The sequence below is a fragment of the Mus caroli genome, unplaced genomic scaffold (genome assembly GCF_978045245.1).
Source record: "Mus caroli unplaced genomic scaffold, Mus_caroli_1 scaffold_7, whole genome shotgun sequence".
Lineage (NCBI taxonomy): Eukaryota > Metazoa > Chordata > Mammalia > Rodentia > Muridae > Mus > Mus caroli.
The window spans coordinates 52927450-52952752 of NW_028227262.1; the positions used below are offsets into that span (position 1 = coordinate 52927450).

At 46.4% G+C, this 25303-nt stretch overlaps 1 protein-coding gene across 1 annotated transcript in view; it reads left to right on the top strand.

Annotated features, from left to right (window-relative positions):
- Nucleotides 1-9750: 9750 nt before the first annotated feature.
- Nucleotides 9751-25303, top strand: part of Suclg2 (succinate-CoA ligase GDP-forming subunit beta) — a 249031-nt gene continuing 233478 nt past the window's right edge. The window contains exon 1 of the mRNA XM_021164922.3: nucleotides 9751-9890. Coding sequence (XP_021020581.2) covers nucleotides 9801-9890 — 90 coding nt within the window. The 5' untranslated portion in view covers nucleotides 9751-9800. The remainder of the gene's footprint in view (nucleotides 9891-25303) is intronic.

Genomic DNA, 25303 nt, shown 5'->3' on the forward strand with positions numbered 1-25303 from the left:
TTAGGATGAGTCCTACTAGAAGCTCTCTGATGTCTTTCAGGTTACTCTCCCTCCATCTCTGTGTATCTGAATATTAAAGGTTATATCTTAGTTAGGGTTTCCATTGCAGAGAGGAGACACCATGACCAAGGCTACTCTCATAAGGGACAACATTTATTTAGGACTGGGTTACAGGCTCAGAGTTCTTGTCATCATGGCAAGAAGCATGGCAGCATCCAGGCAGACTTGGTGCTGGAGTAGGAGCCAAGAGTTCTACGTCTTGATTCAAAGGCAGTCAGGAGAAGACTGTCCAGGCAGCTAGAAGGATGGTCTCAAAGCCCACCCCCAACAGTCACACACTTCTTCCCACAAGGCCAGACCTACTCCAACAAGGCCATACTACTTCGTGGGCCAAGCATAATCAAACCAGCACAGGTTACAATGGTATTCCCCTACGACTAGAATAAAAAGAGAAGTTCTGCTTTTACCTGCCTGAATTCAGGGCATCAGACAGGCATACTCGTAACTATGGAATAAGTTTGGTCCAAACTGTGCTATGTAGGAAGATTCAAACAGAGAGTGGGGTTTGAAGACATGGTCTCCAAATACATATAGATATATACTAATAATAATTTTACATTGACTATATGACATGATCATCCTCAAGGGATGATCAATTATTACAATAGCCAACTTCCTGCTTATCTTAGTTTTTTTTAGTATGTCTCTCTCTCTCTTTTTTTTTTTTTGGTTTTTGGAGACAGGGTTTCTCTGTGTAGCCCTGGCTGTCCTGGCACTCACTCTGTAGACCAAGCTGGCCTCGAACTCGGAAATCCACCTGCCTCTGCCTCCCGAGTGCTGGGATTAAAGGCTTGCGCTACCAACACCCAGCTTTTAGTATGTCTTGAGTAAATAATTTGTTAAAAAATCACAGCCAATTTGCAACATCTTGGGTTCAACCCCAGCACCAAAGCCTTCCAGCTGTGTGGCATCAAGAGAGGCCACCTCGTGGTACAGTCAGTACTTTGCATCAGCTCTCAGAATAACAGCATCAAATAAAATCAACACTGCATCTGTCCACTGAAGTGTGGCATTGTATTGGAATGCTTCTTTAATTCTTAGTTTAGCAATTTAAGACGTCAGCTTTAATCAACAGTGAAGATGTTGAGTGTAGAGAGCTCCAACTACAATCTGAACCTAGGACTTGTTTCTGACAGGAGCCCCTTTCCCACGTTCTGCCAGGTGCTACTTTCTGCTTTCTGTCCCTGTCCCCCGACAGCCCTTTGTGGAAACATTCAACACCAGATTCCACCTCCCTCTTCACTGATCTCCACGGTCCTTGAGAGGACACCACTACCCTATTCTACCCTGTTCTCCACTTGCAGCTTTTTGCCATCCCTGTCCTCAGCTATAGCTCATATAAGTAAGAGCTGCTCTATGTTTTTTCTCCTTACTCTGTAACTTGTGTCGCTCGAGTCCTCTCCAGGACACAGTATGAGTTTCTCTTGAGCTCACCACAATTAGGAAAGACAGGACACTTAGGTTTTGTTGTTGTTGTTGTTTTTGTTTGGTTGGTTTTCCCCATCTATATCTAATCTAATTAACTGCTGGGTAATAGCACCAAAACTGATCTTTTTTACCTCCCCAATGCCAGGGATCAAATTTAGAGTCCTATTTATTCTAAGTGAGTGATCTCCTACTGAGCAATACCCTCAAATCCCCCAAATTAATAATTTCAATACACTGTTGAAGGGGCATAAATAAATAAATAAATAAGTAAATCTTTACCAGGAAGGAAGCTTTTTTGTGTCATTGGCAAATGACAGGAGTTAAGCCTTGGTTAAAGTAGACATCACAAAAACAACAGTAGCATTGCCTATCTATGAACATATATATATATGTTCAATATATATATATATATATATTGAGGAAGAAATAACCATCCCAGCAAGCCCAGCAGCCCAGAGGTCTGTCCGTACGTTCTGCTCCATCTTCCCTTCTGGCCCACACCTCCACCTGCAATCAAGAATCCGTCCCCGACTCTCAGGGACACAGCTCTGCCTGCCTCCTGAGAGGCCTGCTGCCACCCAGGAAAACCAGACCGGAGCTCAGCATAGCTGTCCTCTGAGAGGCTCCAGCCAGCAGCTAACTGAAACAAGTGCTCACAACCAAACAGCTAATGAGCTCAGGAAGTCTTATGGAAGAGTTGGGGAAAGGATCAGGGGACTTGGAAAGGATAGGAACTCCATAGGAATACCAAGAGTCAACTAACCTGGACCCTTGGGACCCTCAGAGACTGAATCACCAACCAAAGAGCAGGCATTTGCTGGATCTAGCCCCCACCCCCCACCCCAACACACACACATATATAGCAGATGTGCAGCTCAGTCTTCGTGCAAGTTCTCTAACTGGAGCGGGGGATGGGGAGGAGGCTGTCCCTAAAGCTGCCTGTCTGTGGAATCCATTCCCCTAAACTGGGCTGCCTTGTTTGGCCTCAGTGGGAAAGGATGCACCTAGCCCTGTAGATACTTGATGTGTGTGTGTGTGTGTGTGTGTGTGTGTAGGGGTTGTTTCTCAGAGGAGAAAGGAGAAAGGGGGGCTGGGGGCAGGGACTGAGGGACAGGGTGGGAGTGAGACAGGAGCAGTGATCAGGATGTAAAGGGAATAAATAAATAAATAAATAAATAAATAAATAAATATGTGGAGAAAAGAGAGAGAGAGAGAAAGAGAGAGAGAGAGACAAATAAACCTAGTGACTGCCCTGCCTTTTATTATTATAACAGAAATTTTTATCCCTGACACACAGCAGTGTGGACTCAGATTTGCGATTCATGAAAATTAGGGTTGTTTCTTTAAAAATTGTAGTCAGCTCTGCTGGTTATAATGAGTTTGTATTTGTCAAATGGCTTTTATGCTTAAATAAAAAGGTAATGATAAACAAGCACTGCCACTGCTGGGTGCAGCGACCCTTTGCAGTGCTGCATGACATGTGTCTTTGGAAAAGTGGGGCCCCTGGAGGAATCGGTGGGAATATGAAAATGAGCACATTATTTCACTGTTAGCATAGGCGGCAGAGATGAAAGGGGAGGCTGTGGGCTCACTGATGTATTTATTTTCCTTTTCGGAGTGATTAAATGAATAAAAACGTGTAGGCAGGCTGTTCTAACTGCAAAATTGGTGGTAGTTTTGGAATTTAATACTTTGGATGTGTGCAAAGTTTATGAGAAACGCTCCGGTATAAACTCTCAGCTTGGGTAAGGCGTCTCCATAACTTGGGGGAAACCAAGGCTCACAGCTGATAAAAACTAAAGAAACAAACCTAGACACAAGAAGACTCCTTAGGCAAGTAATGAAGCCTTGGAAACACCAGCCTCCTGGATCCCACACACACCGCAGAGATTTGCCAGCCAAGCAGATGGTCACTAGCCCCCTTTCCAGACAGAACTGCCTTGTCTCACAGTTGTGAAGGTTTTAAGTCGCAGGGAAGACTTCAATGGTTTGCCTAATGATTATGTCTATGGCTCAGTCAGATCCCACCCAAAAGATGCCCCCTTTTGTTCTCCTTATACAGTCTTTACTGAGACTCATCCACAGCATACTTAGACCATTTCCCTTGAATCATAAAGCCAAACCAGTCGGAGCACGGTATTGTATTCCAGCTTCTGTCATTTGGCCAAACTTTCCCATCACCCAGTTCATTTGGAGGAGTGTGTTGGGCGAAGAGGTCTGAGCTACTGGGTTACAAGGTTCTGAGAAGAGACATGCCTATATAAATGGCTATGCCTTTTCTTCCTTCTTTTCTTTCTTCCTTCTTTCCTTCCTTCCTCTGTCTCTCTCTCTGTCTCTCTCTTTCTCCTCCTCCTCCTCCCTCCTTCCCCCTCTCTTTCTTGATTGTTATTCAAGTTGAAAGAGTAAATGGACATTTCCCCACTTTGGGTTTGGTGCTCAAAGAAATGTCATACCACATGGGGGACCAAGCCTATCACCTCAAGGATGAGCATGCATTATATTAAATGAGCAGGGGGATTAGAGAGCAGTTTGCATATGACAATACAGAAGTAACAGATATGGCTGACATGAGACAGTGGGAGAGAAGTGTGGAGCATAGTTAACCAGGAAGAGTTGAAAAGGAGAAATCCTCACTCCCTGAGGACTGTTCCACTGTCCCTGCACACCAAGCCTGGATGCTGAGTCCTAGGATACCTTTCAGCCTGGATACCTCACATCCAGACACAGTGCTGTCACTCACAACTTGATCTTTAGCCTTTGGGGCCACTGAAACAGGTTTCAGACTCCAAACTCATAGGTCATAGCACCTTGTGCATCTCGCTGCTGAGGTGCCTGACATCTGCCTGGGTGAAGAGACAGTATAGTGTGGTGAGCTACATGGGCCTGGCATAAACCTGGCTCAGATCAAGGCAGGGAGAAGATGCAACCTTGACTCCCTTTAACCCTTTGACTATGCACAATAGCAAAGAAGGGTGGGTCTGATGTCCCTAGGCTAAGGCCGGAGCTTACACTGAGCCAGCCCCTGTCCCTTATCCACATTTTCCACACCTGGATTCTGTCTCAGGACCTTTCAGAAATGAAAAAAACTGGAGGAAAGGAAGAAAGAAAGGAAAGAAGGAGGGAAGGAAGGAAGAAAGGAAGGAAGGAAGGAAGGAAGGAAGGAAGGAAGGAAGGAAGGAAGGAAGGAAGGAAAGAAGGAAGGAAGGAAGGAAGCTGGGAAAAGAAGGGAGGAAAAAAGTGTCTGGGCTCCTTTAGGTTCAAATTCTTATGAGGGACAGACATTTTCCTTCCTGACTGACAGCTCCACACTGTTTTAGTTAGCTACTGGGATCCAGAAGGCAGCTGCTGGGACTTCCAGGTTCTTGTGTTCCAGAACTAGGAACTGTATCAGGTGCAAACTAGCAGAGCTAGTTTATTAAGAGACAATATCACTTCTGAGAGTGGAAATAGACAAGAGCTGGAAAAAAGTCAAAGGGTCGGTGGCACCGTGCAGGAGGGTGGGACATCTTTGCACAGCATGGCTTCCTCTGTGCATGCTCATGTCTGCCAAGTTGAGGAGGGCTTTCTAGTCCTTCTGCCAAATGGCTTCTTTCATGTCAGCCTTAACACCTTTCTTTATCCTACTCCTCTGCCACACTGCTTGGTTTCACAGGTCACAAGTTTATAGGACAAAACCTCAACTCTACAAGAGGTCAGTGTTTGTCACATGTAGGCGTGTACAGCATTCTGTGGTAGAATCCAGGTTCCTAACTTCCACGAGCTTCCTACTGAGGAAAAAAAAAACAAAAGGTGAAATAAACCATGGAGAAGTCTATCCAAGGCGTGCACTGAGCATGGTCCATTACATCACACATTTGGAGATACCCTAAGAATGGTTAGCTTTGTCTTCCTTCTGCCACCCCCTGGGGCCTAGATGGTGATCTGGGAGAATGTTGGTAAAGGTGTGGAGAAACTGCTGATAAATGATGGAGTGAGTCCCATAGATGAGAGCCAGCTTCCAACTGAAACTGAACTCATGTAAGTAAGGACACCATCTTGCCTTCGAACCTCTAGCTACGCACCAGTGGATGGTAAGCCAGTTCACCAAGCTCCTAGAGCATAAAAGTATCAATCAGAATGCTTCCCTCTCACCTCCAGATATTCCCTTCTAGGAGGGCACTTTTTGTTTTGTTTCTATTTGTTAGAGAAGTGCTGCTCTATCTCTGGCTGTCCTGAGGGTCTTATTTATCTTTAGGAAGTACTCAGTGGAAATGTAGCCTAGAATCCACTATGCTCTGGCTCAATCCTGCTCTCTATCCCCACCAACCCAAAAGCAAACTCACAGAAATATAGTCTTATTGATTGATTGATTGATTGATTGATTGATTGATTGTGGTGCTGTGGATTGACTACAGGGCACCAAAGTATGCTAGGTAAGTATCCCGTGGAGGGTTGAAACAGACCTGCCTCCCATAGGCACATGTGGTTGGACACTTGGTCCCCTGTTGTGGGTACTGTTTGGGGAATCTATGGAATTTTTAAGGCGGTGTTGCATTGCTGGAGGAACTATCTTCACTAAGGGTGAGCTTGGAATTCTTTATAGCCTTTCTCTACTTCCTGCCCTGCTAGCTTTCTGTGTGGATGAAATATGATCAGACAACCTCCTGCTCCTGCAAATGTCATGTGTTCCCCATAATTAAGGACTCTAACCCTTTGGAAGCATAAGCAAAATAAACCCTTTCTTCCTTAAGTTGCTTTTATTCTATTTTATTTTATTTATTTATTTTTTCTTTTCTTTTCATTTATTTATTTATTTATTTTTGGTTTTTTAAGACAGGGTTTCTCTGTGTAGCCTTGGCTGTCCTGGAACTCACTCTGTAGACCAGGCTAGCCTCGAACTCAGAAATCCGCCTGCCTCTGCCTCCCCAGTGCTGGGATTAAAGGCGTGCACCACCACGCCTGGCTTTAAGTTGCTTTTAGTTGCAGTATTTTATCCCAGCAACAGGAAAGAAACTAATATATACTCCAACTCTCAGCTACATGTCCTGTGCCTTTTCTCCCCAAGTTCCTAGCTTACTTAGCAAGGTATGGTTGAATTGGTTGTTGGTAATTCTGGCAGCATGTTCAAATTTCTCACAAAGTTTAAGGCATCCATTTTGCAAATATTAACTTTTTTTTTTTTTTCGAGACAGGGTTTCTCTGCATAGCCCTGGCTCACTCTGTAGATCAGGATGTCCTTGAACTCAGAGACCCTCCTGCCTCTGCCTCCCAATTGCTGGGATTAAAGGCGTGCGCCACCACCGCCTGGCAGAAATACATCTTTAATTCATCTTTCCTGTGATAATGGTCTAGTAAGGTTAATGACAGAAATAAGAAGCAAGGGAAGCCCATTCCATAGTATTACATCCCTAGGAACAACAACAATGGTTTGTGTCTTGGTGGGACTAGTAGTCAGATCTGAAAACATTGAAGTTTCACAGAGAAATAAACAGCAAAGTCCAGGGAATCCTGACTTGTCTGGATTTAGTTACCCATCAGCCTTTGTTCTCTTTACACCCTGGTCCTTCCTCCAGCCTGGACCTTTTTGGTGGGCTTTCCCCCCACCATGTCTTGATGACAGGCTTCTTCTCAGAGTCTGTGCTCTTCCCTTCAATCCCTTGACCATGCAGAGTGCCCCTATGTACAGCCAAATTAGTCAGTCAGGTTCATTCCCACTGGATGTCTACTTTACATACTGGTTCAACATAAGAACCTCTGACCTAGAGCTATTTGTCAACTGACTCTTGCTTGAGTTCCCTCCCAACTCCAGCTAGTTTCTTTACTTCCCAATAAACCTTGTCTGCCTGCCCCTTTCCTACTGGCCTTGCTCATTACTCTGTACTCCTGTGGTAATGGACTCTGCTCCTACCCAGTAAACTGGCAAAGGTTATGGGGGGATGAAATGAAAACTCAGATCCACTCAGGCCAAGAGGGTGGCATGAAGCAGAGTGGTGATCTGATCCCCAGCTGTGTGACCTTGGGAGCATTCAGAGATAGGGAGAGTTGTGTAAAGGCCATGAGGTGAAGAACTCTTGGCTGCCCAGTTCTCTCTGTGCACAGTAGGACAAGGTAGGATTGTATAGGGCTATATAGGACCATATAAGACTATAATAGGACAATAGGAATGCCTTCTCAGGGTTGCAGTGAGAATTGAATGGCAGCCAGAAGCAGTTGCATATATGGTTGTGTATGTATGACTGGTGTCTGCTTTAGGGAGCTCAGCTTAGAGCTCATTGAGGACATGCTCAGCAAAGGTTATGGGGGATGAAATGACTGTCCAAACATCTGTAAGCATTAATTCAGATGGGTTTGTCCATAACAAGGACATGAGACTCAAGGCCCTTATCAGTAGTGATAAAGAGGTGGGGAGAATAATTATCCTTTAGATAACGTCATTCCGGGAAGCTTTTTGCCTCAGGCAGGCAGGCAGCTGCTGATAACTATGTCTCATTTCTCTCTTTAGACTACTGACCCAAATCCTTATCCTGCTTAGCCTGACATTCCTGGCATTCTAACTCACTTGGAAGACCTCCCTCCATACATGCAAATGCCTAGAACTAAACTAACTCTGCTCTGAGTTTTTACTCCAAAAAAATGTAACTTACCTCATTTCCCCCTCCTCGGGTAACGGCTCCTATCCATTGATAGAAATGAATAAAAAGACCTGGGGAGAGGTGAAGAGTGGAGTCATAAAGTTCCGTAGGTTCTGACAAGATCGGATGCATTCATGAAACCACCATAGACTCAAACTGTAATCATTAGCAGACACTGGATCTCGGAAAAGGGAGATGGCAGTGGGTAAGAGGGCTCGCTGTGCAGGCATGAGGCCTGGTGTTCAGATCCCTAGCACCCATGTAGCAAGCCAGCTGTAACTCTAGTTACACACAAAGAGAATAGATACTGTGGGTAAGGTTTTGAGGAGGAAAAGGCTTCTCAAGGACAGATGTGGGCCAAATGTAAATCCTCGGTAAAGCGGCATAAAGACTGTTGGGGTCTCTTGGAGTAATGTTCCCACAGCTTCTCTGTCAATGTGAATTTACATCAAATGGAAGTTTAAAGGAAGCTGACAGAGGACACTCTTGTGAGGGGACTGTTGCTGTAGTGTCCCTTGTCTGTCTCATGATCATAAAAAAAAAAAAAAAAAACCAACACCCAATTAAGAAATATCCCCAAGTAGTATTGAGGGGGGAAGCATGAGTTTGAATCTCATATCTTCTCATTATCTAGCCCCTGTTACGTTTCTTATCCGTTGTATGCCTCAGTTTTCTCTTCTGCAGAACGAGTATAGAAATGCCATCTACTTAAAATGTCGCCACGAAGCTTAAATGTGTTCCTAATTGTTCAATGTCTGGTACATAGTAGTTGTTACTGCGGTTTGTATTTTATGTAAGTGCATAGCAGCCTGGATACTGTACACAAACACTTTTCTCATCACAGAGTAGAAAATCCAGCAATAGCTTTTTATTAATTCAAGGTTAAGTAGCAAGAAAACAGATGTCACTAAGGTAGGCCCAAAACCCTCCATCACTTTCACAAAGTGACAGGGTGGTGCCTGTTTATAATCACAGTATTTTGGAAGTAGAGGCAGGATCAGGAGTTCGAGATGAATTTCTGGCCAATGGAAGATAGACAAAAACCCTATCTCAAAAACCAAAACCAAAACAATAAACCACTACTACCCAAACCAAAACCCACTACACCCACAACACCCACACCCAAGCTTGTGCCCCCCACATGGCCCAGTAACTGAGGGTAGCATTGGTCCTAATTCCTTCCCTTGGAACATTACTCTCTCCAAGATGTGTCCTCTGATGGTGGTATCAGTTCCTAGGGACAGACCTAGCAGCCCTCACTGCAGGGTCAAGGTCTAATCTGTCACTCCCAGGGCCAGTTTTAAGTCAGTGCCCCTGGGGCTGAGATCTGCTTTTGCCTGGAAGCCAGGCAAGATGTAGTAAGCTCTGGGAAGCTACAGGACATGGCCTTGGGGTGAGGTGGTGAAGGTAGTGGGGGGTAGGGGTAACATGGTGTGGAGTGGGTGGGTGGGTCTCCCCACCCCCCACCCCCCACCCCCTCCCTTTCTTTTTCCCAATTCCCTCACCCCAGCTCTCTATTGCACCCGCTTTCCTCCCCGCCCTTTTTCCCGCCCCGCCCCTCCTTCCCGGCTCCACCCCTCTTCTCCCGCCCCGCCCCTTCTCCCCCGCCTCGCCCCCTCCCGAGGCCTGGGCCCCGGCGGGCTCCCTCCTCCTCCGCCCCCTCCCTCCCCCTCGCCGCCTCTCCTCAGGTTCCTGGTTAAGATGGCGTCCCCGGTGGCCATCGCGGCGCAGGCTGGGAAGCTTCTACGAGAGCGAGCGCTGCGGCCGCGGCTCCTGGCGGTCAGGTCCCAGGTGAGCGCGGCCGGGGCCACGCGAGCCACCCGCCGTGGTGCCCCATGCTCGGCCTCTTCGCCCCGCGCGACCCCTGACGACCCCGCGCTCCCCGCGGCGCAGCTGGCTGTGCGGCGTCCGAGCTCCCGCGGGAGGTGTCGGGGATCGCGGGGGTCAGAGTGCACACCCCACGACCCGGATCGTTCTAACGGCTCCCATCAGCCTTGCCCGGGCACTGGCACCCCGCGCTGGGGGCGAGTTCCCAAAAGTTGGGCGCACTGTTGGAAAGGAACGCAGAGGTTTCCCAGCCGCTTACTGGCTCTGCCGGGGGCGGCTCTAAGTCTGAGCTCGCCCGGCAGCCACGTGCTCGCTCCCCAGGCTCCCGAGGCAGCTCACCTGCCCTAGTCAACCCTGCGGGGTGTCGCTTGTGACCCCCGTGTGCTTGTCTGTGGGGACCTGCAGGGGTCCAGGAGGAAAGTGGAAGTGGAGTCTTGTATGAAAGGCCTGTGTGAAAACTCCTGCCTGCCCACTTGGTCCATGCCTCCTAGAGACTTAGCTAGTGTCAGACTCAGCAGCTCCTTCCTCCAAGTTGCTCTCTTGTTGAATTTACCCCTTTCCATTGCAAGCGTCGCAGTGGCGTGAGGGCTTTGGAAGGGAAATTGTGAGTTGGCAATGACACTTGGAAGAAGTCATCCAACTAGTAGTCTTCCTACTTTCTCTAGTTTACCCGCCCCGCCCCCCCCCCCCCCCCCCCCCCGCGCGCAAGAAAAACTTTCCAGTTCAATGAGAGGCAAATCACTACATTCTAACCAAGGCATGCATAGGGCACTAGGAAAAACGAAAAGAAAACAACTTACTAATGATTTTTTTTTGTTGTTGTTCCTCTAAACTTTGGTTCATTATGACATCTGTGAGGGTTTTTTTTCTTCTTTCTTTTCATTACCTGACATTCTATTTCTCTGTTATTGTTAATGGGAATTTAAGAGGTGCTAATACTTATTACTGTAATATCCTTAACAGGCACTTGACGGTATGGTGGGTAAAGGAGAGGGAGGGATGGCGGTTTGTCTAATTAAAATCACAGATACCTGCTATAATAGAGTGAGGAGAGATCTCCAGGCGATCTGAGTCCTGTTCATTATTTAAGTGTTATATATTAAAAAAACAAGAGCTGGGGTGCTGTTGCAGTAGGTTTGAATTGATGAGAAACATGGAGCCTAGGGCAGTCAAAAATGAAGAGTGAGAAATGATTGTTCAGAGAAACCTAAAACAGAATGTTTAGCTGGCTGGCATATGTTGTCATCTTCCCCATCCAAGTCGTGGAAACCTTGTCATCCTGACAAGCAGACTGGGTGAGACCTGTTACCTACATTTGGGCAATGTTCATTGATTACATACTCGTATCTGACTCATTAGTCTGGAAACATCAGGCTTAGATGGCAGTAGAACTCGGAGATGGCTCAGGTGGTAACTTGCTCCCCAAGCAGGAGAGCCTGGAATTCAGATTCCCAGTGTCCATGTAAAAAGCCAGGCAAGCCTGTGTGACCTTGTGACTCAGCTCCTTGTGGGGAGCTCACTGACCAGCCAGTCTAGGGGAAGAGCTGAGGTTCCACTTCAGTGAGAGAGACCCTGTCTTAGGGAAGTAAGGTCTACCTTACTTCTAGAGTTCTAGAAGGACACAAGTGACTTCCAGGAGGGCCTGTTCTGATCTCTTAATACAACAGGCTTTCGTGAGTGCAAACACACACACACACACACACACACACACACACACACACATATATACATACACACTCACTCACGAGATGATTAGTTTTTTTGTCTTATCATCTAACCCTAGACCTGTGAAGTTCAGAAGACATGTCCAGCATCTCCTGGAACTTGAAATACTGATGGTTGTGAACTACCCCATCAGCCAGGACTGAATCTGGGTCCTCTGTAAGAGCAATAACTACACATTATACAGTGTTCAAGACCTGAACACTGCTCATGGTCAAGTGGGCCTATGTAGAAAGCCCAGTACTGAGCAGTTCACTGACCTGTTCAAGGTTACAGAGAGTTTGAGGTCGAGCTGATGGGTAAAGGTTACTTCATGTTCCCACTCTACCAGGGCCCAGTCGGGTGAATGCCCCTTTCCCTTGCCAGTAGATCTGCAGGCCAGTAGAAAGGAAGCAAGTCACTAGTGCTACTCACACATTTCTTACAGGAACATCTTGGAGTTGATAGTGGAAGAAGGTACGTACATACGTACTGCCTGTGACTTTAAGGAGCTATTTCTTAGTACCAGCTCTTTGCCATTCTCTTGCTGTGCCCCTATTCATTTCCTGGATCATAGCAGACACTACAGTTAAGCCTGGCTCATTTTTCCTACCAAACTTAGGAATCTTCAAGTATTTTAGGAATCTATTGGCACCGTCGGCCTAGACCTACTTTGTACCAGGCCTGGTGGGAAAAAAACAAACCAAAACAGGTGGATGGGCCAAGATAAAAGACCCACTTTCTGCTTTTAGAAGCAACTCTAGCTTGTTTCACAAAAATGTCCACAGAATAATATCCCTTCCCTGGGTTAATGTTAACATTTGATATTTTTGATGCTTAATGTCATTGAAGGTTTTTTTTTTTTTAAAACTTCTGCCTCTGGCTTCACTGTTTTGAGTTTGGCCATTTCTATGCTGGTCCTCATGGAGGACTGCTCCAGGCCCTGGGACTTGGGGTTATGCGTAAAAAGGGGAAGATTATAGATGCTCCAATAAGAAAGATGATTTCAAGGACTGATGAAGCCATAATGAAGGCAAACAGGGCCACACAATGTGGAATAAATAGCTTCCCAGGCAGGCATGTGAAAGCCCAGAAAACCAACCTGTTCCATAGGGTGGTTTTATTGAGGTTTAATCGTTTTCTATTTTGAGACTGGGTCTTGGCTGGCCTATGTTGAGCAGACTGGCTTCGAACTCACAGGGATCTGCTTGTGTCTGACTCCCAAATACTGGGATTAAAGGTATATTCTTGATCTATATTTAATTTTTTAATTAAAAAAACCAAAACCAGACATAGTGCACATTGAAAAGTGTGTCCGTTAGTTACTCTTCTCATTACTGTAGCAACGAATCCAAGAAGGCAGCTTGAGGAGGGAGGGCATCATTCTGGCTCACAGTTTGAGCATAGTGTATCTCCCTATCCTGGCAGGGAAGGAAAGGCCTCGGGAGCTTGTGGCAACTGGTCACATTGTATCCCCAGTCAGGGAGCAGAGGGGCTGAATGCCATGCTCCTTTATGCCGTTTGGGATCGTAGTCCAGGGACAGGTGCCACCTGCATTTTGGGGGTGGGGGTGGGGTGGGTGTCTTCCCACCTCAGTTAATCTAGCAATACCCTCACACGTGTGCCCAGAGATTGCTCTCCCAGGTGATCGTAGATCCTGTCAAGGTGAGCATATTGACTGTCAGTGAACAGTTGGGTAAGCTTGCACGTGAAAGCAGCCAGGTCTCCAGATGTCCAAGGAGAGAGTGATTTAGCCGCAGCTCACATTCCCTTAGTGCTTCTACCACTCCCTGGGCTCCACGGAAGGAACAGTTTTCCTCTCTTTGCATGCGGATTCTTTTTTGTTTGTCATCTAAATAAAATTATACAACGTGAATGCCCCTGTTAGGTTCAGCTCTACTCTATTGATATGATCCTGAGTTTTGACATTTGAACTATGTACTGCAAAGGAGCTGGACAATCGGGATGGGAAGGGGGTGGTAAGACAGCAAGTGCAGAGGCCCTGAGGTCTGACAAGTAGGTAAGGTCCAAATCATGTGGGTCTCACGTGGAGTTCTTGAGAGCTTAGTGGTTGTGTGACTTGCACAAGATTGTCCATCTATTATAACAGGAAATGGCTGGGTTTAAGTCCCAGGACTCTGAATTCTGTGTCCCACATTACTGTGAGAAGTCAGAACTCAGGATGGCCTCACAGCTTCTGAGGGCATAGTTAGCAGTTCAGTAGACATCTAACTATAGCCCCCTCTTCCCTTCTCTTAGTTTGTTGAGATAGGGTCTTGCTGTATAGGTTCAGTTGCCTTTGGCCTTGAGGCAATCTTGCTTGAACCTCCTGAGTGTCAGGATTATAGACATATACAGGCGTGCCCAGCAATGCTTCCTTGTAGATAACTCCAGCTAGTCCTTCAGGTATGTAGGTGCCATGAAACCTTGTGTCATGATCTCGCAATGAGTGGCCGTGATGAATGCCCAGGAACCCATTTTTCTCTGTTGAGTCTTATTGTAAATAGAGATCTCTCTGTCTGAGACAGGGTCTCATATAGCCCAGGGTGGCCTCAAACTCTTGTTCATCCACCCTCTATCTCTTGAGATGACAGGTATGATCCACCTCATCCGGCTTTTTGTGATGCTAAGGGTCATACCTGGTCCACTGTGCAGAGGCAAGCACTAATCTCAGTCCAGGTACTAATGACTCTGTGTGTAGAGCTGCCTTTTGGGGCTTTTCTGTTTCATGCCTGGGTGAAGTTCAGGGAAGCTTGTGTCTTAAGGGATAATGTAGGAGACACTGCCTTTCAGGTCTAACTTTGGGGTTTCCACTGTGTGGTTCTCTTTGAAGCCCAGAGGGCTGTGTATTGTCCAAGGAAACTGCTTACCCCAGTGCCTCTGCAGTTGGCTCCTTCAGAAAGGAGGAGCAGCTCAGCCATGTGCTTCTTCTGGCAATGGAGACAGATGGATGCATGGTTTTATGTTATGCTCACTTGTTTGAAACGGTCTCACTGTGTAGCCCTGGCTGTCCTGGAACTCAATATGTAGACAAGGCTGGCTTTGAACTCTGATCAGGCCCAACTCTGATCTGCCTGCCTTTGCCCCTGGAGTCCTGAGATCAAAGGAGTGTATCACCTGCCCAGCTCTGCATGGATTTTAAAAGTGAAGGGCTAAAGGCTGTAGACACCAGCTAAATCAAGCCAGGAGATTGCCTTAAGCCATGGCTTACCTGTGTCTACCTACTATTGCCCTGGGGAATAAATAGCTTGGCTTTTTTTTTTTTTCTTTCCCATTTTTTTTTTAAAAACTAGAAATCAACCAACCAATCAAAACCAAATAAACAAAAAACCCTACAAAACAACAATAAAAACGAAGAAAAGCTACAATGCCTGCTGCTAAAGAGGATGCTGGATTTTCCATAATTCAGGTGCTAAGCTTTTGACCTTCTGCCTGTGGAAGACCTGTGACTGATAGCCCTGTACCAGCTTGGCTTTGTTCCCTGTAAACAAAGCCCGGCTTTTATGGGAAAGTGGTTAAGTGCACGGGCCCAGGGTAGCCAGAGCTGTCTCACCCTTGTTCCCTGGCTAGGTTCAGCAGGCACGGAGCCTAGAAAGTTGCTGAAGTATGTCTATTGGGAGGTGGAAAAGAAAGGACCCAGCACCCCGGATTGCCTGTCCTTAGCTCTCTGTACTACTCAATCAGAATCCTCCTCCAGGTGGCACCTTCTTTCAGTTGTTGGAAAAGTTTTGCCTGACATATAAACAGTTAAATAAATATGAGCATTGTGCTGATTTGGAAATTAATATCAGGAGTTAATTCACTGAAAGTGGGGTGATGGGGCTGGCATTCCAGTGGAGAATGGATTGCATGCCTGTTAAATGCTATGCTGTGAAGAAGGGAGAGGCAGTCGAGAGCAAGTGATAATGCTGATCAGTTAGGCAGAGGAGGAAGGAAGGATGGGGCTGTAGAGAGCCCAGGACTTGGCAGGTCACACACACAGCTCCACAACAGAAAGCCAAACAAAATAGCATTCTTTTGTCAGATACTTTCTGAATGCTTACTGTGTGTGTGTGTGCCCACTGCTAAAAAGTTCTACAAAGATAATTATTTTATCATAAATGCAGTGTTTAGGAGAATAATGAGTAGGTTAATGTACCTAATAATTATGATGGAGTGGAGAGGTGGGGGGAAGGAAGGGAGAGAGGGAGAAGGAAGGAAGGGGAACGAAAGGGAGGGAGAAAGGAGGGATGGAGGAGAGAAGGAGGGGGAGAATGAAAGGGAGGGAGAGAAGGAGAGAGGGAAAGGGGGGGAGAATGAGAGATATCCTTACCCTCAAAATGTTTGTGGTCTAATTGTACAAGTGTTGTATAGCCCGGTGGTTGCACTTCTGTCGCTGAGCTGTGGTCTGAGACACTTGTTGAGCTTGTCCTACTTTCGACCACATGCTATTTCTTTGGAAGCAGGGTTCCCCTTGAATCCTGTCTGCTCTCCATCTTCATCAACTCTCAGATTCAGTGTTAATTCTTTGGAAAGACCCTTTCCTGATCATTTGACTGGCTGTTTCTATCCAGTGCTTGCTGGCTGTATTTTTTTCTGCTTTATTGCAGTGTAGAACACAGGACTTTACCTCATCTTGTTTATTGTGTGTCTCCCATTTCCCTCACACATAGAAGAATGTGGGCTCCATGAGAGGGGACTTCCTCACGCATTGCTGTTTCTCTGCCACCCTAGCTAGGTGTTCCGTAAGCGTTTGTGGTCTGCCGACTCAGTGGACTGCACAGACCAGGGAGAGACAGGTAATAAACTGAGAGGTGATGTAGGCTAGAGAGGAAGGGGCCAGGTGATGATTGTCAGAGAGACTAATTATCACCTGCTGGACTTTAACCTCCCAGTATCACACTGCAGGGTGGTGGGACCTGTGGCATCTCCAAGCTCCATGTCAAGGATCCCAGGCACAGAAAGGTCACCTAATTACTGCCTGAAAATCCTAGTGCCAGGAAGTCACCTGCCTCATGCCAGTGAATAGCTTATGCTGTTAAATCATTAAACCCTATTACCAGAAGTTCCAGTTTGGGCTGAGCCACCCAACTGAACCCAGTGAGTGCCTGTCCTGCACCAGCACCTCTGACTTTGGTTGTTTAGATCGGGTTGGCTCAGCCTGCTGGAGCTGCACACATCTCTCAACTGTGATCGAACTCCCCCTTTTCTTGCTCTGGGATCTAGGAAACAGTGGCAGAAGGCACAGGTTCTGCAGTTAATTCAGCTGAGTTCAAATACTAGAACCCCAGTGCTCCTGCTGTGCAACTCGGAACAAATGACTATTTTTAGAAAGTGATTTTATTAGTGTGTATTAATTACACAGAAAGTAGGCTTCACTGCACCCTTTCCACACGATCTATGTGCTCGGAGCTGCTTCGAGGATGTGGCATACATTCTGTGATCGTGTCTGGGACAGGTGGTTGGACTTGACTCTTCTCTGAAAAGGAGTTCTCACAGGTGGCTGTAATGATTCAGTATGATTTATTAAACGTTTGGCATTATGATTAGATCACAGGTCTACAGTGATTATTTCTGTTGCAATGAATTTGAAGCTAAATTGACTCGCCTTTAAAGAAAAGGGTTGACTAACCTGTAATAACGGTTCTTTCCCAGGTTTTATAACATTTATCATGTACTGTCACTTCAGAATCAGGGACTGATTTCATGCTTCCTTAGGCTTGGTTTCACCAGATAACCATATGAGACAGGGATGATTCTGCCCAGCTCGTATGTGCAGAATTTGAGGCTGAGGAGGTAGCTGGAAGCTTACCCCAAAGACCTTGGGGATGGGTCAGTATCCTAGGGATAGGATGTGGGGAGCTAGGATTGCAAAGCTGATCCTGTTGATCTTGCCTGACATGCTTGCATAACACCGAGGTAGTGTTAGGAGCAAAGCCATCTGGACATGGGTGACTTGAATGTTTGAGGTAGGAGAACACTGAATAAAAGGCCATAACCACAGTGGGTACCATTGGTTACCTAGCAGGAAGTGCTGGCTTAGTTCAGGAAACATGAGTTGATTTTTTAGGGTAGCGTTTCAGGCATCGATCAGTGTGTTGAATTTATGGTGAGTTTACTTATAGACACGGTTATGAAAGAATAGCGTTTAGGCACGAGCTGTGAAGGTACACGCCTGTCATCTGCCTCCAAGACTTATTTTTACTGTAAATTGCAGGGACTTGATGTAGCGCGTGAGTTGGTATTGGAGATACTGCCGAGGACAAGGAATAGATTCGTGTAGGTGTGGATCCATGCGTGGGGAGAGGGCCAGGTGTCTGCCTCTCCAGTCCCACCCATCACAGACCTTTCATCTGTCAGTTTCTGCGCTGTTGGAAGTCCTCAGTGTACAGCTTGAAGGCACTGAGGACTTTCAGCAGGGCTTGCCTTGTAGAGCTGGGGGTGATGGGGCCGTGAGAGATGAGGACAGAGAAATGGGGCCAAATTCAGTGCGTCCTTGTCATTGTGGAGTGGAGTGCAGTGGGAGCCATTGACGTTTTGTAGACAGACAAGTGGCACAGGCCGTTTTCTGCTTTAGAGTATGTTCTAGTCAGTGTGGAGAGGGTTGGAGGGCTGGAGGGGGACAGATCACCCGAGAGAGACTTTTGTACCAGTATGGTGCTGTTGTGAGTCATTACACCCAGATCAGCGTGTAGCCCAGGACAGGAACCAGATTGCTAGGGTTGAAACCTTGTCCCGTGTGCACCGCTTTGTGATGGTTTTAATCTTTTTTTTTTTTCATCTAATTTTTTTTTCATGTTGCTGTGTCTCTGAAAGCTGAATGTTTTGTTATTTTTGTGTCATAAATTGATGGACATGTCCCCTCCATCTACAAACTCCATAGAATGGGAGATGGAGGGGTGGGCAAAAGTTATTATGCAGCCTGGGACACTTGAGAACACTGTGATTATTGTGTGACAGTAGGCAGAGGCTAGGATGTCTCTGGGAAGCTGGATGCTGTTAATTAAAGTGGACTAACTGGGGCCACGGGGATAGGAAAGAAAGATTGGTGTTATTAAAGAAAGAGAACAACGCGGTGGTTGGGGAGGTGGCTTCTCCATGCCAAGCCTTATGGCCTGAGTTTGACCTCCAAGACTCACAGGGTAGAAGGAGAGCCAACGTTGGCAAGTTGTCTTCTGCCTCCACAAACAAACAAAGTTAAAAAAAAATTAAAAGAAAGTGCTGGGGCTATAACCCAGGTGACAAGGTACTTGCCTAACATGCAGAAGTTCCTGAACTTGTCCCCAGCCCCTAGGAAACCAGGCACACAGTTGAGGGGTGTGGGGGCAGGAGGCTGAAAAGTTCAAGGTCACTCTTGGCTACAAAGCGAATTCAGAAAGCCTGAGATCTGAGAGACCCATTTCAGAAGGAAGGAAGAAAAGGAGTGGGGCGTGGGGAGGGGAGGGAGGGAAGGAAGAGATAGGGACTAGACAGGACCCTAGTCTTGGTTTCCCTGATGGGTTTCCATTGCTAGCCTCTCTTCCTGCCCTGAGCCAGGTGACAGAAGGGAGACATAGGACTGTGGCTGTCACTGGACAGAGGAGGCAAGCATTTTATGTTCTGTGTAAAACCTCTCCGATTTCCCTACCTTCCGAGCTGTACTTTGTCCCAGTGCCTGGGTTTTTGTTGGGCGTGTTAGGGCGTCAGTAACGGAACAGGCATATAAAAGAAGTGTCAAGAAGGAGAACTGCGCCAGCTTAAAAAGCACAACACAGTGCGGGATGTGGAGAGCCCAGCTGCTAAGGGGACTCGCCTCCAAGCCTTCCCAGATCCACACTGTGAAGGGAGAACCTGTGTCCACCAGTTGGCTTCCTACAGCATGGCCACATGCCCTTGCCCACACACATCCACACGCACAAAATACATGTACTGCCTAGTTTTGTGTCAACTTGACACAGGCTGGAGTTATCACAGAGAAAGGAGCTTCAGTTGGGGAAATGCCTCCATGAGATACAACTACAAGGCATTTTCTCAATTAGTGATCAAGGGGGGAAGGCCCCTTGTGGTTGGGACCATCTCTGGGCTGGTAGTCTTGGTTCTATAAGAGAGCAGGCTGAGCAAGCCAGGGGAGACAAGCCAGTAAGGAACATCCCTCCATGGCTTCTGCATCAGCTCCTGCTTCCTGACCTGCTTGAGTTCCAGTCCTGACTTCCTTGGTGATAAACAGGAGTATGGAAGTGTAAGCTGAATAAATCCTTTCCTCCCCAACTTGCTTTTTGGTCATGATGTTTGTGCAGGAATAGAAACCCTGAATAAGACAATGCATTTTTTTTTCCTTTTCTTTGTTTTTTTCGAGACAGGGTTTCTCTGTATAGCCCTGGCTGTCCTGGAACTCACTCTGTAGACCAGGCTGGCCTCGAACTCAGAAATCCGCCTGCCTCTGCCTCCCGAGTGCTGCAATGCATTTTTAAAAATGTAAAAAAAAAGACAACAAGAAACATCCCCCTACCCCCAAGTGAAGTACTGTGCGTCCCTCCCCTGGTGCATGCCTGACTTACCCAAGTTCCAGCAGCAGCCCAGGCCTTGGGAGTGCTGCAGCCTCGGGTAGCTTTTTTCTTCTTTGCCCTCACTGTTGGGCGCAGGTTATAGGTGGTCCTACAGGTTATTTGGTTGTCTATAAAAAAGGAGAGACTTTCCTGGATTTGTCTCAGGAAAGCAAATGGCTTATAGTATTGAAGGGGAATGCTGGAGCTCGCTGAGCCTGACTGGTCAGTCGCAGAATATTTCTTTGTCATCCAGCCATGGTCAAATGAGTTTTTCCACATGTAAGACCAGAAGCTTCACACAGGGCGGGGAGACATCCCCTGGCTTTCCCTGAGCAGTGCGCCCAGAGACCCTGGTGCTTCTTGGTTCTCTGCTTCCTGCCCTCAGGGAAGAGGATTCCCCTGAGGTCTGATGGTCAGTCAAGGGCTCCCGTTGGGGCTGAGCCTCTTTGAGGGCAGCCACAGCAGCAGTTGCTTGTTCAGCTCCAAGCTAAGGCGTAGGACTCATTCCGCTCAGACCGTTAGTAAGAAGCTCATACATCTTACTTCTAAAACTGGGCGTGTTTGAGAGCACACGGGAAGCTGCGTGTAAGGGAATCATGCCAGGGGTTTAGGGATAACCCAGACCTGGCCTCACTCTGCCAGGGCTCAGATCTTGCTTTCAAGGCTTAGTATATTTGTGGTTTTGGAGATTTACTCTAAGACTGACTGACCTTCCTTACAATGTGCTAAATGCAGATGTCTTTTGCACTTTGTGTCCTGGTGATTTTCCTCCCTAAGTGGTATGTTAAGAGATACATGGGTGGCTGTTAGCTTATTATAATTGTTACAGTGCTGGGAATTGAACCCAGTGCCATGTGCACCACAGGCAAGCCTCGAGTCTCTTAGCCACATTCCAGCCTTCATTTGTTTTTCCTTCCTTTTGTCTTTGTTGTTTATCTTGGTTTTAGATCTCAACTGTAGCCCAGGCTGGCCTCCAGCTCCCAGTGATCTTGTGCCATCTTGCCAGTGCTGGGCTGCGGGCATGTGCCTTGGCGCCTTAGAGCTGGTGGAGTTAGTTTAATTCCTAGGGCCTCTGCTTCCTCATCTGCAAACTAGGCAAAGTTGCTACCATAACTTCCTAGCGTTGTACTGGGCTGCACATGAGCCCTGTCCCTGGATCTTGATCACTAAGTGTTAGCTATTGGTTTGAGTGTAATTGTAAGCAAACAGGATATCTAATCGGGAGGCTTTGCTTTCATGACAGAGCGGCTTCACTGCAGTTCTGCCTTTCCTCTCTAGTCCTTTAGACTCTGTGAGTTGGGTGGAAAATTAACAGGAAGTAGGGGACTGGGAGCATCAGGTGGGAAAGTGACATTAAGGGGCAGAGGCTCTCTGTGGAGTCTTGTTTTGTGATGTAGACGATTCCTGAACCCTCACCATCGCTTGAACCTGGGGATCAGCATTTCAACTGGAAGAAAATGTGAATCTAGTTTCTTCCTGCTTTGCTCTCAGCACAGTTTCCTAGGAAACCCATCCTGACTTCCATTAGCATCATCTGCTGCAGTCTTCTTCCTGTTGCTGGGATGCTTGATCACAGCCTTGGATTGAAGGACTTATTTGGGTTAACTTCCTTGGCAAGGAAGCAGATAAACCACATTTAATATACGCTCTCATTCCAGCCTCAGGGTATATGCAGGCCTTTAATAAGTAATACAAAGAAAGTTGGGACTTATTATTTTTGATTAAGGGAATAAACTATTAATGATGGATGCTTCTTTGTTGAAATTTAAAGTGCCTTTAAAGTGAAGTATCATTAAAATTGAAAGCCAGCAACACAAGGACAACAAAATGAATTTTTTACTGGCTTTTTAAAATAATGAACAGGAAAAAACTAAAGGTGCTATTCATATAATTAGATAAGCCAAGGATATTGAGATGGTGGAGTTGAAGACAGTCAGTCTCCATGATGCAAAACTGGTGTTGAGCAACGAACAGCCAGACTCAGGCTGCAGGGACTGTGGTGTGAATCACAGAGTGCAAGGAACTGAGGCTGGAGGCTTGTGACTGGGCCCAAGGCTGCCACCAGTCCCACCAGGGCAGGGCCCGAGTGCCCTGGATCCTTTCGTTTTTGTTTGATGCCAGTTTATGGGGAGGCTTTTATGAGTGCTATAAATGGGTTTTATGACTATATTTTATATAAAATGTAATTTAATATGGAGGAAAATTTACTGAGTTAAACTTTATATAAAAGATGAGAAACCTTTATATAAAGATGTATTAAAGGTCTCTAGGTAGGGCTATGCAGTGGTAGGTCCCCTTATCTTCATGTTGACATGCATCGATGTTTCATTCCTTGTAATTTAGATAGTGTCCCATGTGTCCAGGCTGTCCTCAAACTCAGCACGTAACCGAGGAAAACCTTGAAATTTTAACCCTCCTGTGTCTACCTCCTCAGTGCTGGGGAATAGTTGTGTGTCTGTGCTCTGTTTATGTGGTGCTGGGGGTAGAACCAAGGCAGGGCCTTCGAATACTATGCAAGCACTCTCCCAACTGAGCTACATCCCCAACACCCTGTGTCCTTCAAGAAAGAAGGTGTTTTGTTCACGAGGAATCCATTTCTGGTTCAGAGAACCTCTTGCCTAGAACTCTGAAGTTTAGGTTATTGTTTAAATAAGATTAATTCTTAATACAAGACAGCGCTTGAGTGTTCAAATTTTGCTACATTTGGGGGAAATAATAAAGGGGCTGCGGTAGGACAGGAATCTAGGGCCATGCACTTGGGAAGCAGTGCTGTACAGTGAGCCTCGTCGGAAACCTTGGAACTGCTCTTCTGATTAACAAACTGGACTAGCAAATTTTTTTAATGGCTCTAAAACCTTGCTTATGTTTCTCCAAGTTTCTGAAGATTTAAAAATATGAATGCTTATTTTTTTAGTTTTGCTGCTTTCGTTATATGTGATATGCACTTGACTATCTTAAGCTTTTGAGCTATTGTGTGGCATTACACACACCCATTCACTTCCTTTGTTGTATACCTATTGCCAGTGGCTACTGAACTTACTATCTTCCCAACCAAAACTCTATGTCATTAAACACACTTCACACACACCCATCTCGCAGCAAGGCAACACAGTGCTTGCTCCATTCAGTTTCCATGATGGGGTACACTAAGTGAGACTCATATCTCTTCTTTCTTTGCTGGCTTATTTCATTTAGCATATCTTCAGAATACACCCATGTTGTATGTGTCACAATACCCTTCTTAAGGCAGCATAATACTTTATGGGGGGTGTATGTGTATATAAATATGTATTATATGTGTTCATGTATATAATTTTATTTATCCTCTATCTTTCAGGGAATACTTGGGTGGTTATTTTTCCTTTTGGGTAGTCTGAATATTGATATATATACATAAAAATCTACGTTAATATTCACCTTTCTAGAAATGTTCAGTGTGTAGTATGAGCTATATTTTTTGACTTCCCATGTGTAATTAAAATGTCTACTAGAAATATTTTTCTTCATGATAGTCTATAAAATATTTATATTCATGTTTGCTCCTAGCATATTGGCTCAGTGTGACAAAGGTATACTGTTAAGCTCAGGAGGTGGTGCCTTGGAGAGGGTTGTGGGGACAGAGACAGTTGCAGCTTCTTCAGAACCTAAGGCTCACTCGCTGTAGACTCACAGTGAGTGTGCTGGGAGCTGAGACAGCTTCCTGGCCCCGGGCATCTAGCTGCACTTGGACTCACCTACACAGCGGCTGTTAATAATACCTGGAGAGCCGAAGCCAAGCTCTGGCAACAGACCTTTGTCAAGGCCATTCCTCCAACCCTGTGTCCTTTGCAGGGAAGTGTCTCTTTGAGTCCTCGAGGCTACCCTGGTGGAAGACATTTTTATTGTCATTGTGTGAGCCCAGTTTGAAAAGGAATACAGTGTGGCTCAGAGACATTAACTGTCTTCCTTATTGCCATTGCTGGTGTCCCTCAGGATGTCACTCACAGTGGCATATTGAATTGTGCCCTTTATGGACTGAGCTGTGTCTGTGAAGTCCGTACTCCAGTATCTCAGGGTGTAAAGTTTGGAAAAAATAGAGATGTCACACAGGCACTCAAGTTAAAATGAGGTCATCAGAGCCAGGTGTAGAGGGGCACACCTTTAATCCCAGCATTCAGGAAGCAGAGGCAGGTAGATCTCTTAGTTTGAGGTCAGCCTGGTCTAGAGTGAGTTTCCGGACAGCCAGAGCTACTTAGGGAAATCCTGTCTCAACAAACAAAGGCAGATAATTAGCATGGATCCTAATCCAGTCAGTATGACTGATGGCTTTATAAACTGGGAAGTGCAGACTCAGCTGCACATACATAGTGAGGAGGGCAGAGGACCATGAGGCAGTGGTGGGGAATAACAAAATGGCCTGCAGTGACCAGAGCTAGGAGGGAGGTATAGAATACAGTCTGAGGACCCAGTCTTTTGATTTTGGACTTTTAGGCCACCCCCCCCCCCCCCACCTGAACTGTGACTGAATATGTCTCTCCCTGTGTCCCTCCTACCCCCAGAGAGAATCTGGCTGTGTAACCCAGGTTGGCATGGAATTTGAGGCAGTCCTCTTGCCTTAGTCTCCTGTGATAGGATTATAAGCAAGACCTCCACATTCACATTTCTTCCTCCTCCTCCTCTTCTTCATTCTCTTCTTTTTCCCGCTTCTCTCTAAGCCACATGCTATGTGGTACATTGTTATCAGACTAATAACAGTGAACAATTTATCCTTGTGCTTTTTGAAGAATGGAGAGTTCCAGGAGCCCCTCCAGCCCCATTGTGAAGCTAGGTTTGATCACTGGGACCCGCAGAAATACTGTGTGTGCATGGAGAAGAAGCACGCATGGATGGTGTTCTGGTCATATGAGGGGACAAGGTGCTTCTCCAGGTCACTGTGTGCTTCTTGAGTGTCTGGGTTTGTCTTGAGGGTGGTGTCCCCAGTACCAGCAGAGAGTTAGCTCAGCGACCAAGGCCAACATTTGACATGCTTTAAGCTTTGTTTTTGAACCAAGACAGTTTCCCATTCAGTTACTCCCTAGTGCTAGGCTGGGGAAACTCAGGGCTTAAACTCACGGCTTAGGAAAGAGAAGCTGTAATGGAGGAAGGAGTATGGGCAGGCACAGGAGTGGGCTTTGACACTGAATCCAAAGAGGA